The following is a 16,477-nucleotide window of genomic DNA, read 5'->3' as shown; positions in this document are numbered from 1 at the left end:
GCAAGAATGAGTGACAGGTAGGAGCTGCTGTGCAGGCCCGGCCGCTCTGGTTTCCTTTCTGTCTGAGCGATGATGAGGCTTCTTTCAGGAGACACTTTTTAAAAAAAATACTTAAGTGTTATTCAACAATTCTTTTACATTTATCAGTGCACAGAAGGTACTGAGAGACATTTTATTTGCAGTAAATTAGGGAATCATTATGACAACTCTGGGTGTGAAACATGTACAGCATCTTGTATAAATCAGTTTGCTCCAAAATTACAGTGTCCTTGTAGAGGTCTTTGTGATTGTCAGAAAACAATATTTCCCTGGTTTCCAACATCTACTATATCTCTAAAAATGTAAGCACGCTCAGCAGTCTCAGAGTGAGTCAGTGTTGAAGCCGTCTGCCTGTACAGTGTTTCTCTTTCTAAGGAAGATGTGTTAGGTCACCTGGATTGTAGTCTGTATTGTAAACTGCCACCTTGAAAACCAGCATGTAGAGAAAACAAAATATAGGCTACAGAGTTGTATTTACAATATAAAATAAAAGTGCACAAGATTCCAAACTCTTGTTGCCCCTGACAGATCTGTTGAGCTCCGATTTGTCCTGTATTGCCGAGGGAGAAAGGCCTCATTCCACATTGCTCAACCACGGCAGCTTGGTCATATTTTGTCCCTCGTCCTCCTGCTGCTTAGTCTGTCCTTTCAGCCAGCCTGGACCTCCATCCAAACACCATCAGCTGTGTTGCAGCATGTTTTTCCTCACTAGGTCACATCCCATCAGTTAAAACACTTGTACTCTTTCTCTGTCTTCTGCTCGAAGCCCTGTCAGCTCTGTCCGAAGTCGGCAAAACCTTTGGCAGCTGTCAAGGCGTCAGGCTGCAGAGTGAAGAAGTACTGCTGAGGCAAGAGGAACCCGGAACCCTGTGCAGGGTGAGAAGATACGGAGGGCTGGTGGAGCTGCAGCTGGGTGTGCGATGAGGGCAGCAAGTGTTGAATGCCTCCTGACAGGCTTGTAGGTGGTGATGTGTAGGGCGGAGGTGGAGGCGGAGGCAGAGTCTGAGGGGCCTGGGTAGGGGTGGAGGCTGACGAGGAAACGGTGGCAGACACCAGGCAGCCATGCTGCTGTCCCTGACCCCCGAGAGAAAACCTCTGCATGGAGCTGCTGCCTCCGGCCGAGCTGGAGCTGGTGGTGGCTGTGCTGGACTGTCGCGATGGGGTGCGGAGGCTCTGGGGAGCGGCGGTGAGGATCATAGGGATTGTCTCACCTTGACAGCTGTGCAGGGAAAGGCGAATGGGCTGCTGGGCCGGCTGCTTGGGCCGCAAGCAGGTGCAGCAATAGATGGCAACCAGAGACCCAACAATGACAAAGGCAATGAAGATGCTCCCTACCATCAGGAAGGGCACGTAGACTGGCTCTGAGGGCAGAGGACACACAGACAGGTTAGGGTCAGTAATGAGGGCGCACCTCCTGACAGGCTTGTAGTAACTAGTCTTCTGCCCTGCAGGCACAAAAACAACACATTATGAAACTGAATTAATCAAATTAAAATACACTTATTTCTAACTGGGTAACTCTTTACTTTAAAGCACCTATTTGGCATTTCTGAGGACTAAATAAACATTTAATAAATGGTTTATAACATTGTAATGAAAATATAACCAGCTATAGGGACATTTATGTTTATTAATTCACAGTATTCATCAGCAAGTTCTTCTATTTGGACACTATTTTATTACAATTGTGTTAAATCTGTTTAGACACCAGCCTCCACTTACAGTTGCCACTGTAACTGTTGACCAATACACAAATAAACATATATACATCTGTTTACAACTACACTGAAGTGTTAGAAACCATTAATTAATGTTTTTACAAAATGCTAAATTGGGGGTTAGATTCTGCACAGCATTATGAGGAAAACCTTACACACAACCCAGCTAAAACATAAACATCTCAAGTCACACCACTCTGAAATCACTGAGTTTATTTATTTTGATAGGAACAAATTATGAAACTGAATGCACACAGTCCGTGCAGTTCCAGGAGATGTAAAGAAAACTGACAAAACCTTCCTGTTAAAGTGATCAAAAAGCTTCGTAACCAGTGGTCTGTTAAATGTTTAAAGGAGTCAGAGAGATCTGCTGTCTCATAAAGCTGTGATTACTTTGGTTGGCAAATTAGTGAACTGTTGAAGTGAATGTGTTTCTCATCTGGCAGCACAATAGGCCTCTAGCTGTATGCGAAAGTGTTCCATACACTGTGAAGCAGTTCATCTGATTAAGTTTTGTACTAATTTGTTTAAAGATTTGTAAAAGAATGTTTTATTTTTGTTGAGTGGCCGACAGACTGTCACCAAAACTGCTCTAGTTTGCCTTTTTACATAGTCTGTGGTGAGTTGTGGTCAAATTACACCACCTGAGTCCAGATCAAGTACTGGGAACAGGACACTCTGGCTGATTTATGTTGGAAAAGCATGTAAACTTTAAAACGTACACATTTCCTAAGGCGTTGAAAACATATATAACAGTGGCAGTTGAAAGGAAACCTCCAGTCCAGTAAAATGGATCTTTAAGAAATATTCTATTCTCCAAAGATCATTGTTTTGGGAACTCAAATTCCTTGTACCTTTTGACACTTTGACACATAATATGAAGTCATTAACATGTTGTGTTGTGTTGTGTTGGAAAGTCCCACAACCTCTGCTGACCTCTGACCTCTGTAGAAAGCAGTTTTCCTGTAGTTCACTTTGACTGAACTAAACATGCCATAAATTAGACTAATGCACATGAGGAGAGCAGTTTAAAGGAAGTCTTAAAATAAAACTATGAACCAGAAGAGAGTTTAAAAACACTCAACTTACGCGCTGCAAACTCGGTGTTGTCCACCTCCCTGTCGTTCGTGCAGCTGCCCTGGTCCAGCCGTGCGTCCGTGGCCGCGCAACAGTAGCGCAGCGAGCAGGAGCCGCAGCACACGGTGGCGTCCATGGTGTCAAAGTCCTCCGGGCATTGGAAACCATCGTGATAATTCCCATTAGCGTCCAACCAGCCGTGGCAATACTCCCCCTGTGCGTCCGATATGCGCAGATTCCAGGTCAGATATCCCAGGAGCAGGCAGCTAAGCAGGCGCACCATCCCGGCAGGCTGCGGGGGTTCACGGTTCCCTACGTCCTGTGCAGCTTCAGCTTCCGACCACCGAATGCGTCAGTCCGGCTTTGAGACTCTTCATGGAGATTAATTTACTGAAATGGAAACTCGGCGAATTGATCCAAAGACCTAAAGTTATGTCACCGTCATCTTTACAGCATCCAAACCGCTTTCAGCCTAATTCAAACGTGAGGAAATCCTTACTTGGATCCTCCTGAAGTGAACACTCACTTTTTAAAACATCATTATTGAACTTTCTCCTCATCCACACAGGAAGAAGATTAACCACCAGAGCGAAGCCAAACGCGCTTCCTCTGTTTTCCCTCTTACTCGAGCTGCTCCTGTGACCGCCTGTTGATGTTCCTGCAGACGTTGTGCACCCACCTCACTGAACATTTGCTGCTTTTGTGACTCGGGTTTTGTACGCGCGCACGTAACATCCAGCAACCACACGTGCGCGTTCGCGTGGCGCGGTGGTCCCTGTGGTTGCAGTGACCTGCAGCTGTAAAGGTGCCCATGCGTGTGCGTCCATTGTCTGGGTTAGGCTGTTCTTCGTGCAGGCCAAGCATTAGGCCTATGAGGCCAGTACTTTAATTATTATTACTTAAGTAACATTTTGAACGCAGGACTTTTCCCACACTGTGGTTCCGCTACTTTTATTTAAGGATCTGAGCTCTTTCTTCCAATAAATGTAAGCATAATTCAACTAGAGGAAGGTTTGTACAAACCCACCGACTGGGTTCGTTCTAGTTTTATGATAAAGTTTATGATAATCCCATTTTAAAGGTTTTCACCTCTATAACTTTTATTTTTCAGTGGTGTCTGACCCGCGGAAAAGGGGGGAGAGAGACAAACATGTAGTTGGTCATGAACTCGTCTGAATTTTTGTCCTGTTTGTAGCCTATTGATGTGGCGCCCCCATGCGGCGACGCAAACTTTTAGCTCTTTAAAGGAAGATTTCACACATAAGGTCAATTAAGACTGAACATGTGGCTTTTTGAGTAATTTGCTGAAGATTAGGCCTAAATATTGTTATTTTTTTGCCTTAGATCAAATTAATAAAAACTAGATGCGTGTGGAAGGCTGTCCAACGCTTATTTTTCTTATTTTGCTAGGTTATTATGAATCATTATTTTAAGAAATCATAAATGAATAATACCCACAAATGTGTATGGCCGTTTCCTCATGGTGGGCTCCTGTGGTTGGCTGTAGGAAGCATTTTCTTCCATGTGCGCTCATGTCGCGTTTATTGATGCTTTTAGCTCGATAACCAAAATGGCCTCTGTCGTTTCTTTTCTTTTTTAGGTTTTTGCTGTGCGTTTTTTTGGTTTTCAGTTGTACAACTGCTACTGAGCCCCGTTGTTCTCTGAGTGGATGTGGGTTACAAAGGAGGCAGGCAGCGGCGCACAACACCCCAGTCCCGCCTGTATTTCCCTCTGGAGGTGTCTCAGCGTCGGCGCTCCCGACTGGGGATTGGAGCGGCGGCTTGTCAGTAAATTAGGCCACCCTTCACACTGCGTGTATGAGGGAAACCGAGCCAGACAGTGACGGATCTGATCTTCCCACTTATCAGCTGCCTGTCACACCGGCACGCCACAATAACAACCCGTCGCCATCCGCCGCGCTGTGACACCTGGCCGGGATGGAGGGAGAGATGCAGCCCGCAGACGAAGGGCCCTGCGCCCCGAAGATGTGCCGACAACAACGGAGTCCGTACAGCACCCTCAAAACCTTCCAGAGCAAGCGCTCGGCGGGCAAGTCGCGCTTTGACAGGTCTGCTGTTGTCGACGTGCCTCTGTTTGGCGACGGACATCATTTCACTTTTCAGCCCGAGCAGCCTCATCCTTTCCAGCCACACCATCACCACCAGCGTCTGCAGCAGCTCCACCAAAGCAGCGTCGCTATCAGCAGCAGTCAGCAGCATCACCCCACGCCTCAACAGCAGCATCGTTTCCCATGTGAGAGCAGGCCCAGCAGCAGGCAGGGGCGCCGGCAGCATCGCTCGGTGCCCAGCAGCGAAGCGGCAGCAGCGGCGGAGCGGAGCCCAGGTTCTCTCCAGACTGCACCTACGGCATCAGCTCAGGTGGGTTTAAAACTTATTCAGTGAGTGATGAGAGTCGCTCCTGGACACACCTGAAGGTCTGCTCCATCTCTTATTGTATGTTTTTATTCACTATTTGCGAAGACTGGACTTTTCTGATCCACATGTCTTCAGCTTGTCCGGATTCTGGTGTAGCCCATATTTTGTTTGGGTTGTGCCGCCCAGAGATATCCTATTAGTATTAAACCTCTACAGAGTCAGTGAACTTGAATGGAAGATACAAATCCCATTAAAAGCCAGCACCTTTATGGCTGGCTCCACATCACCTGAGCTTCATGTTTTTGTTCCCATTTCTTTCTCTTTCTCTTTCAGTCAGTGGTGATTGATTTGCTGCTGTAATGAGAGCAGTCATGATTGAATCTCCAGTGTGCATCTGAAAAAATTACACTGGGTAATTGTCAGTCCTGTGTGTTTGTGTGTGCACAAGAAGGGCCCTCACAGTCTCCTGTTGAAGTACATTGTTCCCTGTCCATTTTTCTCCTCAGCTGCTGTTCATTAAAGGCTGTACAGGATGAAATGTGTTCTGGTGTGGAGGGCGGGTCCCTGGGAGCCAATATTAAGATGAAAGCAATGAACCTAATCCTGGCAGTTATGAAATTAAACATTAGGCATCTTATCCTCTAATCAAATCTGAATCTCTTTATCACTGTAGCTCAATTAGCTGCTGGTTATCGTTGCTGTACAGCTTTATAATCAAGACAGAGCTCAGGTTGCACTGTAGCTCACAGACACGTGAATTGCCAAATGTGTGTATTAATGATTTAGCATCATATCTTTAACCCACTTGTATTTATGTAGGCCAGCCTGATTCCTTGCCAGTATAAATCTTAGGTGTCACTAGTTAGAACAAATCACATTTTTCCTGCTGTAATAAATTTGCCCATATTGCACAAAATGCACCATCCAGTCCCAACTAAACACACCCTGCGTTCTTGGTGATAATGACACATCAACGTGCATTTATCAGCAATGATGGGAACAATTTAATGCTCATGGCTAAAAAAAAAAAAAATCAAAATAAATAAAAAATAAACTTGATGTCCTTCTCACGAGGAGAAGCACTAGAGACCCAGGGACTCAACAATAAGTTCAGCACACAATAACACAAATTGCATTGCAAAGCCTTTCCCAAAGAGTTGTGATTAAAATAAATGGGGCTCATAAATTTGCTTCTGCCGAGCGTGTTGTTTTTAATGAAATTTTATGAGGCTCTCAGCTCACGGTGCCACAGAACTGGTGAGAGAGGAGAGGAGAGGAGGGTGGGGGTGGGGTGCAGGGTGAAGGCGAATTATATCAAATACATCTTGACGGGTAAACAGAGACAGCACGCATATTAATAAACGCAACACATCTGCGCCAGGCTGATAGACACGTTTGAGAGAGCGACAACGCAGCAGTGGCCACATAGAACTCATTTTGTCTGTGTGCTTATTTGTGTGTGTCTGTGTGCGGCCAACGGGCTTATAATCATTACACGGAGGGATGTGTGAGATCATCCCGCTGAAACATGCCCGGACTACCAGAGAAACTATGCACTGAGGTGTCTTTCTGTGCTGATTTTATTTGCTCAGCTTTGGTTGCAGCAGATATTTTGAGTTCAGAGTTTATTGACATCTGAATAAATCAGCATAATCAAGCTTTGTATAAACAGAGGGGCCTACTGTACTCTCTGCTACTGTAATAGAAAGATTTGTCACAACAAGAAAGCAAGAAGGAGGAGGCAGAAAGAACAGTGAAGCACAAAATCACTCGTACTGTTTCCATAGGAGACTAAGTGAAATGAAAGTGTTTACTGTCATGTGCACAGTAAGGAAATGTGTTTCCCTGTACAGTGAAACATTATGTTTCAGCAGTGGTGGTGAGTTCACTTTACTCATGTATTCTTACTTTTCTTGAGTGTTTGCATGTTTTGCTGCTTCATATTTCTGCTCCACTACATTTCAGAGGGAAATATAAAACAGTGTTCTCTACATTTGTTTGGTAGTGAGGGTTACTGGTTCCTTAGCAGGTTAAGATTTTACCATCAAATACACATAAGATACAACTCCTTACTAAAGAATTAGCCAAAAGAGCACAATAATAATCAGTCTCTGGTTGGGACTTACAGCATCTCACAGTAAAAGCAAAGATTAATGCTTAAAGTGTAACAAAACTTTCTTCTTCTCTGCTCCATTTATCAGCACAGGACCCCTCAGATTTATCTTGTGACCCTTTGGAAGTGCCCCACTCCCTATGTTGGGAACCACTGAACTACACAATTGAATCATTTGGCCAGTGGTTAGAATTAGCTCCAGCTACAGTAGTTAAGGAGAACTATGTAAAAATACTCCGCTACAACTAAATGTCCTTCACTCAAAATCCCACTTAAGTAAAAGTGCATAACTATTACAAGCACAATGTCCTTTTAAGTGTCAAAAGTAAACAGACACATTATTAAATCACTATTACAGGTACAGTGATGGCTATTTGTTATGAGAATTTCCCTAATAAAGCAACGAAGTCACTGGAATCGTTTGAACAGTTTACTTTCTTGCAGCAAGGAGACAAGTCAGCACAATGAGACAATGGCAATAGAGTTGTCTGAGTGAGGTAGGTTCATACAACATAATATATAGTAAACGGACACACCCTGATAGCGCGACTCAGAAGCTAATCATACTGGGACACATGTTTATCCTGCAGTTGACAGTTGTGTCTCACTTTGTCTGGAACAGTGTGTAGTCGAGTGTATCACAGCACACAGAGTTTCATATGAAAGATAGGAAATGTCCTTCAGGCTTACACATTCAGTTTGTGGCATGGCTCTGTTCTGAAAGTTTAAAACATATTAAATAGCATAAATCATGTTGAATAACGTCATTTTTATAACAGTACTCTAAGTAGCATTTAGGTACGGGGTGTGAGTACTTCTTTCACCACTTTTTCAGTGCAGTTAATAATACCTGTTAAAGCCAACAAAGAAAACCGAGTCACTTGACAAAACAGTTTTCAGTTAAGGTCCATTTAGTTCTGGAGCTTTCAGTCGCACCACACAGTCCTCATCAGCAGATAGTTTGCTTAATTGCCATGAAATTGTAGATGCTTAATAATAGACATTATTCATTCCACAATTAGGAAGCAATGAGTGATTCAGTATTTTTGTGCGAAGCTGGTTTTGTTTCGTTTAGCCTCCTTTTCACTTCTTATTTCTGCTCATGGCAATTGAGCAAACTCTCTCTGATAATGAAGACCTTGTGATACAGTCAAAAGCTCCAGAACTGCTACTAAATGGACCTTGAGACGAGCAGCTGCTGTTTTTAAGGTCACATTTGAACCTTTCAATTTGAACCACAAATATATGATCAGCGTACTGAGCCGGTAGAATCCTGATTATACAGTGACTGGTGGATGTGAAAGTTCATCACCGTCAGCTCGGACCTCATGATGTTTCCTCCCTCTGCTGCAGAGAACCGTCTCATTTTGGACGCCTTTGCCCAGCAGTGCAGTCGAGTGCTCAGCCTCCTCAATAATGGCCGTCTCCTGGAGCCTTCCTCCTCCTCCTTCACCTCTAACATTAAGGTGGAAGATGGGCCAGGGGATGCTCAGGGGCTTCACTGCTCCTCACTGGGGAAGTCCAAACATGAAGAGAGCTCTTCCACCACAGACCCAGAGGAGGCCCAACAAAGCCATCTAAACCAACAACAGACCTCTGCTGTTCTCCGCATCTTCACAGACTCCCTGCAGAACTATCTCCTCTCAGGGCCCCAGCAACAGCACCTGGGTGCAGGTGTGGAGGACGAGCAGTGTACAACAGCGGAGACCGGTTCAGGGGTGTCTCCTCCAAGACACAACCTGGGAGGCTGGGGCTCGCCGACTCCGTCCGAGTCATATGGCCACCCGTCGTCCACGCTGCCTGAGGAGGAAGAGGAGGAGGAGAGCTGCTGTCCACGTTGCCTGGAGCTGGAGCAGGAGGTGCTGTCTCTCCAGCAGGAGAACGAGGAGCTCCGGAACAAGCTTGAGAACATCCCAGGTGCAATAATGACAGGGTTTGGAATCTAGACATTACAACAGGAGCTGTGGCTGTATTTAAAACTAGTATTAATACAGATGGGGAGGGGGGGAGGTTAAATGTCAGATATCTCAGTAAGGTGTTTGGTATTTCAGGTTTTTATCACTATATTTTCCCTCCTTTGGTGTTTTAAGAGGCAAGGCAGGTTTTTTTCATACGCAAATGAAAATCAAAGTGCTTTAAACATATGTATTAAAGACAAAGATGCAAATTAAAATAATAGAAGAAAGATAAAAGAAGATAAAGTATAAAATAAAACAAGCGCTGATTGCCAGCTGATGAAGACACTTGCCAGCCAGTGTGCACAGTTGTGTCCTTTAAATAATTTTTGTACAACAGTAGCTTGTTTTAGACAGTTATAAGATCAGTTCGTGGGTTGTTTTGGTCTTTGAATTTATTCATAATATGGAATATCACCAGACTTTTCCTTCAAGGTTGTGTGTGCTGCCACTTTCAGACAGTTACAGGGACTTGGTGTCTAAATGCAACACGGAGTTTTGGGTAACAGTCTTAATAGCATCTATTTTTATTTTTCAGCTTCTTAGTGTCACACTAACCTAATTTAAACAAAAATGGCTCATTGTGTGAGTACACATTAAGTAATGTATACAGTGTAGTATCTTAAATTAATCTCAGAACTACCAGACAGAGTCAAACTAATGTTTACAGGAGGAATGGAAATAATGCAGGATTGTTTAATTATCCACCAGATGGGTTGTCTTGTTGTTTGTAACACTGGTCACATCAGCTTGTGTTTTTCATACAGTTCCCTGCCAAAATGTTCTTGACTACTTCAAGACTGTTCTTGAGTTTCACAACCAGCTGGTTCAGCCGATGCCGGAGGAGCAGCTTACCGAGGTGAGGAAACAGGTTCCTGTACAACATTCACAGCTATTTAAAGCACCTGTTTCCAAAGCGTATGTTAAGGTGTAAAAATATAAACTGTCTCCATGCTGGTAATTGTAAAAGATAAGTGGTGTGAAAACCAGAAGTTAAAGTTAAGCTCTGTTTCTACAGGAAGAAGAACGACAAACAGTCTTTGAGGTTTGTGTTTTTATTTAAGTCTATTAAAATTTCTGTTTTAACAAGATATTAAGGGTTTTTTTGTGTACAGAGGTGTAATTTCAGAAAGTGGTGACACATTAGTGAAATTGACTTGAGCTGCTGCTCTACATCCTGAAAGAACAGTCAACCATTACATTAGTGAAATAAGCAACATATAAATGGTTTAAAGTCATTTTAAAGATGGCATACCTAAGAAAATTCTGTCAAAGTTGAGCAATTCAAATAAGTAGATAAACTAAAACTATGGTGCATAAGGCTGCAAATATAGCTGAACCCCCTCAGAGCATTACCCCCTCTGTCTTCTCCCCTGCAGGGCAGTAAACAGCTGCTGGAGAACTATCCCCTCTTTATCACTAATAAACAGTGGGATGAGGCTGTCAACTCATCTAAGAAAGACGGCAGACGACTGCTGCGCTACCTGATCCGCTACGTCTTCACCACAGACGAGCTCAAATTCTCCTGTGGTTTGGGCAAAAGGAAGCGTTCAGTCCACTCAGGAGAGCCGGGCCTGGAGAGACGCCCGCTCAACCCCGTCAAAGTCAGCTGCCTCAGAGGTACACAGCCTGAGAGGGGATTTACAGTCTGCCTCCGTCCTGCATGATAAAGTTTAACGTGCATTAATTATTCATTGACTTTTATAAACACAGAAACAGCAACTATCTGCTTATAGCGTCAGTGTTTGTTTTGTCATCCTCATCCTCTTGTCCCCTGTCCTTGAGCTTCAAGTTGGCACAGCTATCTCATTCATTTCCACTTTGAACTGTCACATGTGTTGTTGTCCACATGATTTGTCATTTTAAACCTGCACCAGACTACCTGATTTTTCTTTAGACAGCAGAAACAAAATTTTGAACATTGACGTGTCATCATTTATATTGATATGGACAACTTGCCGGCTTTGTGGTGCAGTGGTCAGTACTGTCGCCTCACGGCAAAAAGGTTCTGGATTTGAACCTCACAGTCGAGGGTGGACTGTGTGTGGATTTTGCATGTTCTTCCATTGTGGGTTTCCAAATGTCATGCAGGTTACTGTAGGTTAATTGGTGACTCTGTGGGTGTGAATGTGAGTATGGATGGTTGTGTGTCTTTGTGTATCAGCCCTGTGATAGACGGGTGACCTGTCCAGTGCCCCTCCTCTCCCACAGGGTTGACAGGGATTGGCTCCAGCCTCCACGGCTCCTTAGGGAAATAGCAAATTCTTTAGCTGCTAAATGTTCAGCTAGTCACTTAGCATTGTGTTTGCTGCTGTGTCCTGAGCCAGAGGTGTACAGTGAGTTTTTAGAGGTTGATTGATGAAAGCAGCTGCCTGCTGCAGCCAAAGGTCATGGGCAGAGAGAGTGAATCAAAATAGATAGACAGATAAACATTGATTAAAGCTGCTTTAAGGGCAGAAAGCTCAGGTCTATTCACAGATATAAGATCAAGCATCAGTGGCTGTAATGTGAATGTGACCTGAGACTGTCCTTTTGAATCCACAGTGATATTTTCATTAGGTTACAAATCAGATTCAGCAGTGAAATCAATGTAAAAAGGCCATATGTGTCACCCACAGAACCTCATTCCTTTCAAGCCCTGGTGCTAATCAAAGCTTGCTTTGATTTTCAGTCATTCAAAATGTTTTTAAAATCTTTTTCTCGGTACAAAAATCTTCTTGCCAGAGTTCATCCGGATGCACTGTGCCTCAAACCCCGACTGGTGGATGCCCTCAGAGGAGCAGATCAACAAAGTGTTCAGCGACGCCGTGGGTCACGCTCGTCAGGGCCGCGCGGTCGGCACGTTCATGGGCAGGGCGCAGCAGCCCCGCCCAGCCTCTATATGGACGGCTTCGAAGGACATCTGTCGCAGGATGAACTGTATTTAAAAGGCTGCCAGAACGGCCAGTCGGACTGAAGTTAAAGGGGGAATTAAGAACAAAATGCCTGAAATGTAGCTGTACAACAACATATCCCAAAACACTGACCTTATCCTGTCACTTTACACAGTGAAAACATTCCAGAAGAAGTTTATTGTGCAGAATATAACTACAATCCTCTTTTTCAATAGTTTTATAGCTTTATTGCCATTTTTATACCTAAAATTTTGGTTAGTCAAGATCCGACTCTTAAAGTGCGTTTTAAATTTAACACAGTTTGTCTTCCATTTGCTATTTTTATGGTTTGATCTTTTGAGCAGTTCTGTCACTATCAGTGGAATATTTCTGTTGATTATCATTTTTTGTAATGGAGTCATTACAAGGAGGTTGTTTGGGGCACCTGTTTGTTTATTTATTTTTTTATTTTTGCACACTTTGAGATAATCAGGAAGCTTATTGTGTTAATGTCGCCCCAGTTTGAGACTCAGATCTATCACTGAGACTTTACCCTCTGTCACCTGCATCATGGAGAGAAGCTTTTAACGTTTCACCGGCGAAGCACCTTTACTTGCATCCCTTCTACAGGAGTGCCTCTGAGAAAGTCATGCTTTGTTTCGTGTAGTCTTGCTCTTTGCATCCCCACTTTTGTCTCCATTTGAGCCAATTTTGACATCTCAAGGTTTATTTCTTAAAACGAAAAGTGCATTTTCCTCAAACGCAGCTTGGCCTGACCGATGTTTTGGTCGAGGCTGGTCTGTGCTGAACTTCCTACAGCAGAACTCTGGGTATGCAATTAAAACAAAATGTGTAGCATATTGCAGAACACCTATAAAATTAGGCACACAAACACCTTTAGTGTTACATTCACAGGCTCATTACTTAATATGCTTTCCAGTGCAACTTCAACCAAAGGTTTGCTTCTCTTAAAGTCATAGTTATTAACGGCTGGATGCTGGAAGTGACTCCTCACATCTGCAAAGCTTACAGCACTGGATGTGGCAGTGATATAATGCTGATACTTGTCCCATATAATGAACCACTTCTACTTATATAGCACCGATTTGAAGAAAAAAACTTGAAAACACAAAACAGACTTTTGTTTTCATTCCAGTGTCTGCAACTGTTTAATGCACTGTCATAAAAGCTTTTAGAGAGCCCAACGCCAAAAGACCCACAGGAAGACAACTGCAATAGTTTGTCTGTCCAAGCAGAATCAATTATATTTTACAAACACTCTCTACAGACCTTTTGTGTCGGGATGGATGGACGTTAAAACTTAAGGTAACTGCCACATATTAATGCCTTAAACCTGTTAGAAGACCTCCACAGTGTAAAGTGGTAAAACAGGCTGTCAGAAATCATGTAATGTGGGTTGTTTACAAAGCTGAAGTTTCTTCATAAGGACAGAACAATTATCTTTTGACCCAAGTGGAACGCTCTTATTTGCACTTTTAGCTGCCCTATAGTGAAAAGCCCTTAAGCTCTTGACCAGAATGTAACGATTTTTATTCTTTAGATTTGTGTTTGGGGTTTTTTTTGGCACTTGATAACTTCACTCCATGGTACTGTTTCCTACATTTGAATGTACCAGATTTATTGGGTCAGTTTGCCACGTCGACAGTGCTGTGTAAATGTGTATTATAAAGTACAGTTATTGTGTGAGGTGTTCTTAAAATACCACGTCTCTTTTTAAAAAGCCAAGTAGAAAAGTGCCACAGAAAGCTGGAAACAGTTGGCTTATGTCATTGTGTTGCTGTTCTGAATGTGAGTGTTTATTTGTATTTACTCCTTTACCCTCAAAATGGCTGTTATCAACACTGTGAAGCATCAGTCGCATTTTTACAAATCTAATAGTTTCTGTTGTTTTTATTTATAATAAATAAGATAAGCACTGGAGCTGAAAACTTTGATTAACGCCTCACTGATCACTTAGAGTATCTGTCTGTCTGTCTACATGCTAAATAGCATTATTGTATACACTGTCAGTTTTATGTAACACTTCTTCTAAGAAAGGGGAAATGGATTCAGTTTTCATCAAAGAACTGCTGAGTATAATAAAACACTGGTGACTCTAAACACTGATAAAGTAGAGACTTCAGATAATGGATCATCACTGATGAATCCAACAAAGATATATTCCTTTAAAAATAACATTACAGTGTCTGGGAGGCTCTTGGTTTGACGGTTCCTATTAGATCCCAGTGCTCTGACCCCCTCACCTATGGTCATGAACTTTGGGTCATGACCGAAAGGGCAAGATCCCGGATACAGGCGGCCGAAATGAGCTTTCTCCGCAGGGCGGCCGGGTGCACCCTTAGAGATAGGGTGAGGAGCTTGGTCGCCCAGGAGGAGCTCAGAGTAGAACCGCTGCTCCTCCACATCGAGAGGAGCCAGCTGAGGTGGCTCGGGCATCTGTTTCGGATGCCTCCTGGGCGCCTTCCTAGGAAGGTGTTCCAGGCCTCCCACCGGGAGGAGGCCCCGGGGAAGACCCAGGACATGCTGGAGGGACTATGTCTCTCGGCACGCCTTGGCATTCCCCCGGAGGAGCTGGAGGAAGTGTCTGGAGAGAGGGAAGTCTGGGCATCTTTGCTTAAACTGTTGCCCCCGCGACCCGGTCCCGAATAAGAGGAAAATGGATGGATGGATGGATGCTCTGACCCCAACCTGACCCTAACCCTGACCAGTTGCCTCTGCCTACTCCTGAGTCTTGAGATCTAATGTTTTCCCTTTATTAATCCGTTTCTGGATTTTTGCCTAAATACATTTTTTTCTACCACGTTTCATAATAAAGACTCTCCCTCTCTTTGCTGTCACTTAGATTCTCATGAAGACTTTCACTAGATACACTAAGTCTTTCTCACAGAAGACATTTAGACATGTCACTGTAGGAAATTGTGCGTGTGGTGATGGTGTACAGGAATGGAGCCATCTTTAAGGTCATTGGTAGCTATTTTTACTATGATGAGTCAAGATGTCTGCCGTAAAAAGGATTTGTAATTAAAGCACAAGATTCTTTATCGTCTTCATGTGTATATTGCTTTCCACAAGATTATCATAAAGATTAAACTGTGCAAACCACATTCACCTAAGGTTAATTACATGTCACAATCATGCAGTTTCATCACATCATTGCGTTGACTCGGTGTTACAGCTGCACAGTGGATCTGAGGGAGTCGTGTGGTGGCCGACACATCGTTTAAACAGAAATAGCATGATGTGACCGCAGCATCCCCGCACGGAAGCCTAATACACTGCGTTGTTGCTCTTTTGTGCTTGTTTCTCATTTTGACTCGTCACTGTCCTCCACTAGATGGCGCTGCGGTTTGCAAGAATGACTAAAAACTGATCACCAGCCAAGATCAATATGATTTGCTGTGATTCTAAGTTATAGGAATAAACAAGCTTGATGTAGGAGGCTACAACGCCAGATTTTGTCCATGAGGATTAAAATAATCAAACAGCCTTAAAGGTTTGCTCATTCAAATAAAAGTGTTTTTATTGATTTAACTGAGGAATTAATTCCATGATCTAATTCTTCCAGCAGTCCTTTATAGTCCATTACCTCAGGTTATGGTGAGATTTGTTCCAGCCTTTTAATTGCACCACCACTGCATGTTGTAAGACAGTGTTTAGGTTGAGAACACTGGAGATTGTACTGTAAATAAGAGACGGTAGCTCATGAAATCAGGGCATTAAGAGGACGAGCTGGAAAATATGTTCAGGGTTCCGCCCAGAAACTTCAGCGGCCGCATCACTGTCTGTTGTATAAACAAAGACGAGCTGCAGGATGCGCCTCCTCTCCTTGGCTCACATGCTGTGATGTCCGTTCTGACCGCGCACGGCGTGTACGGTAGCATGTGTGCGTCGGGGGAGCTGACAAAGGTTTTGGATGGGTGTTTCTCTTTAATTCTGCAGTATCTCTCTCGCTGTACGCGGGCCTGCTGTTGTTGAGGAGGGCGGGCCGTGAACACGATGAGCAGATTTCGGACAGTAAACTAACTGCTACGTCTGAGTGACCGGAGTAGCAGCTCGTCTAACTTAGTTTTGCATTGACTGCATTTGCCAATGGCATGCAGAGCTTCGGGTTAAACATAGGCCCGGTCTACTGTCTGACAGCTGACCTCGGATAAACTCTGGTCTCTCGGCGGACTCTGGACAAATCCTGCAGAGGCGATTTTTGCGCAGCACGAAAATTCGACCGCAACGCGAAGGGGGATGATCTCCCAGTCAAGTGATACGACAGGCCACTAAGCAGACCTCCGGTCATTTAGTGGCCCCCAGC

At 43.8% G+C, this 16,477-nt stretch overlaps 3 protein-coding genes across 4 annotated transcripts in view; 2 read left to right on the top strand and 1 right to left on the bottom strand.

Moving 5' to 3' along the window:
- Positions 1–164: 164 nt before the first annotated feature.
- Positions 165–3,844, bottom strand: shisa3 (shisa family member 3). Its single transcript, XM_020620627.1, has 2 exons — positions 2,847–3,844; positions 165–1,400 (listed from the first exon to the last, which is right to left on the bottom strand). The coding sequence occupies exons 1-2, from the start codon at positions 3,115–3,117 to the stop codon at positions 811–813; spliced, it is 861 nt and encodes a 286-aa protein (XP_020476283.1). The 5' UTR covers positions 3,118–3,844; the 3' UTR covers positions 165–810.
- Positions 3,845–4,554: 710 nt separating this feature from the next.
- bend4 (BEN domain containing 4) lies at positions 4,555–12,204 on the top strand. Its single transcript, XM_020620632.1, is given in 7 exon segments — positions 4,555–5,108; positions 5,111–5,212; positions 8,676–9,239; positions 10,045–10,136; positions 10,296–10,322; positions 10,657–10,897; positions 12,002–12,204. Coding segments are annotated over 7 exon segments (1,566 nt in total). The 5' UTR covers positions 4,555–4,771.
- A 3,644-nt stretch (positions 12,205–15,848) lies between these two features.
- The window catches only part of rab11fip5b (RAB11 family interacting protein 5b (class I)), a 12,289-nt gene continuing 11,660 nt past the window's right edge, over positions 15,849–16,477 (top strand). The window contains exon 1 of one of the 2 annotated variants that reach the window (XM_020620654.1): positions 15,849–16,456. The gene's annotated coding sequence lies outside the window, so the exon portion shown is untranslated. The remainder of the gene's footprint in view (positions 16,457–16,477) is intronic. The other variant, XM_020620655.1, reaches the window with a different exon arrangement.

This window comes from Monopterus albus, unplaced genomic scaffold, assembly GCF_001952655.1.
Source record: "Monopterus albus unplaced genomic scaffold, M_albus_1.0 scaffold244.1, whole genome shotgun sequence".
NCBI lineage: Eukaryota > Metazoa > Chordata > Actinopteri > Synbranchiformes > Synbranchidae > Monopterus > Monopterus albus.
This window is presented reverse-complemented; position numbering and strand designations above follow the sequence as displayed.

What these genes read in the sequence shown, in the direction of transcription:
- shisa3 (XM_020620627.1), bottom strand. Translation starts at nt 3,117, where the DNA reads ATGGTGCGCCTGCTTAGCTGCCTGCTCCTGGGATATCTGACCTGGAAT. An exon ending in CAACACCGAGTTTGCAGCGC is followed by an intron (nt 1,401 to 2,846) that starts GTAAGTTGAGTG and finishes CTCTGCCCTCAG; the next exon opens with AGCCAGTCTACGTGCCCTTC.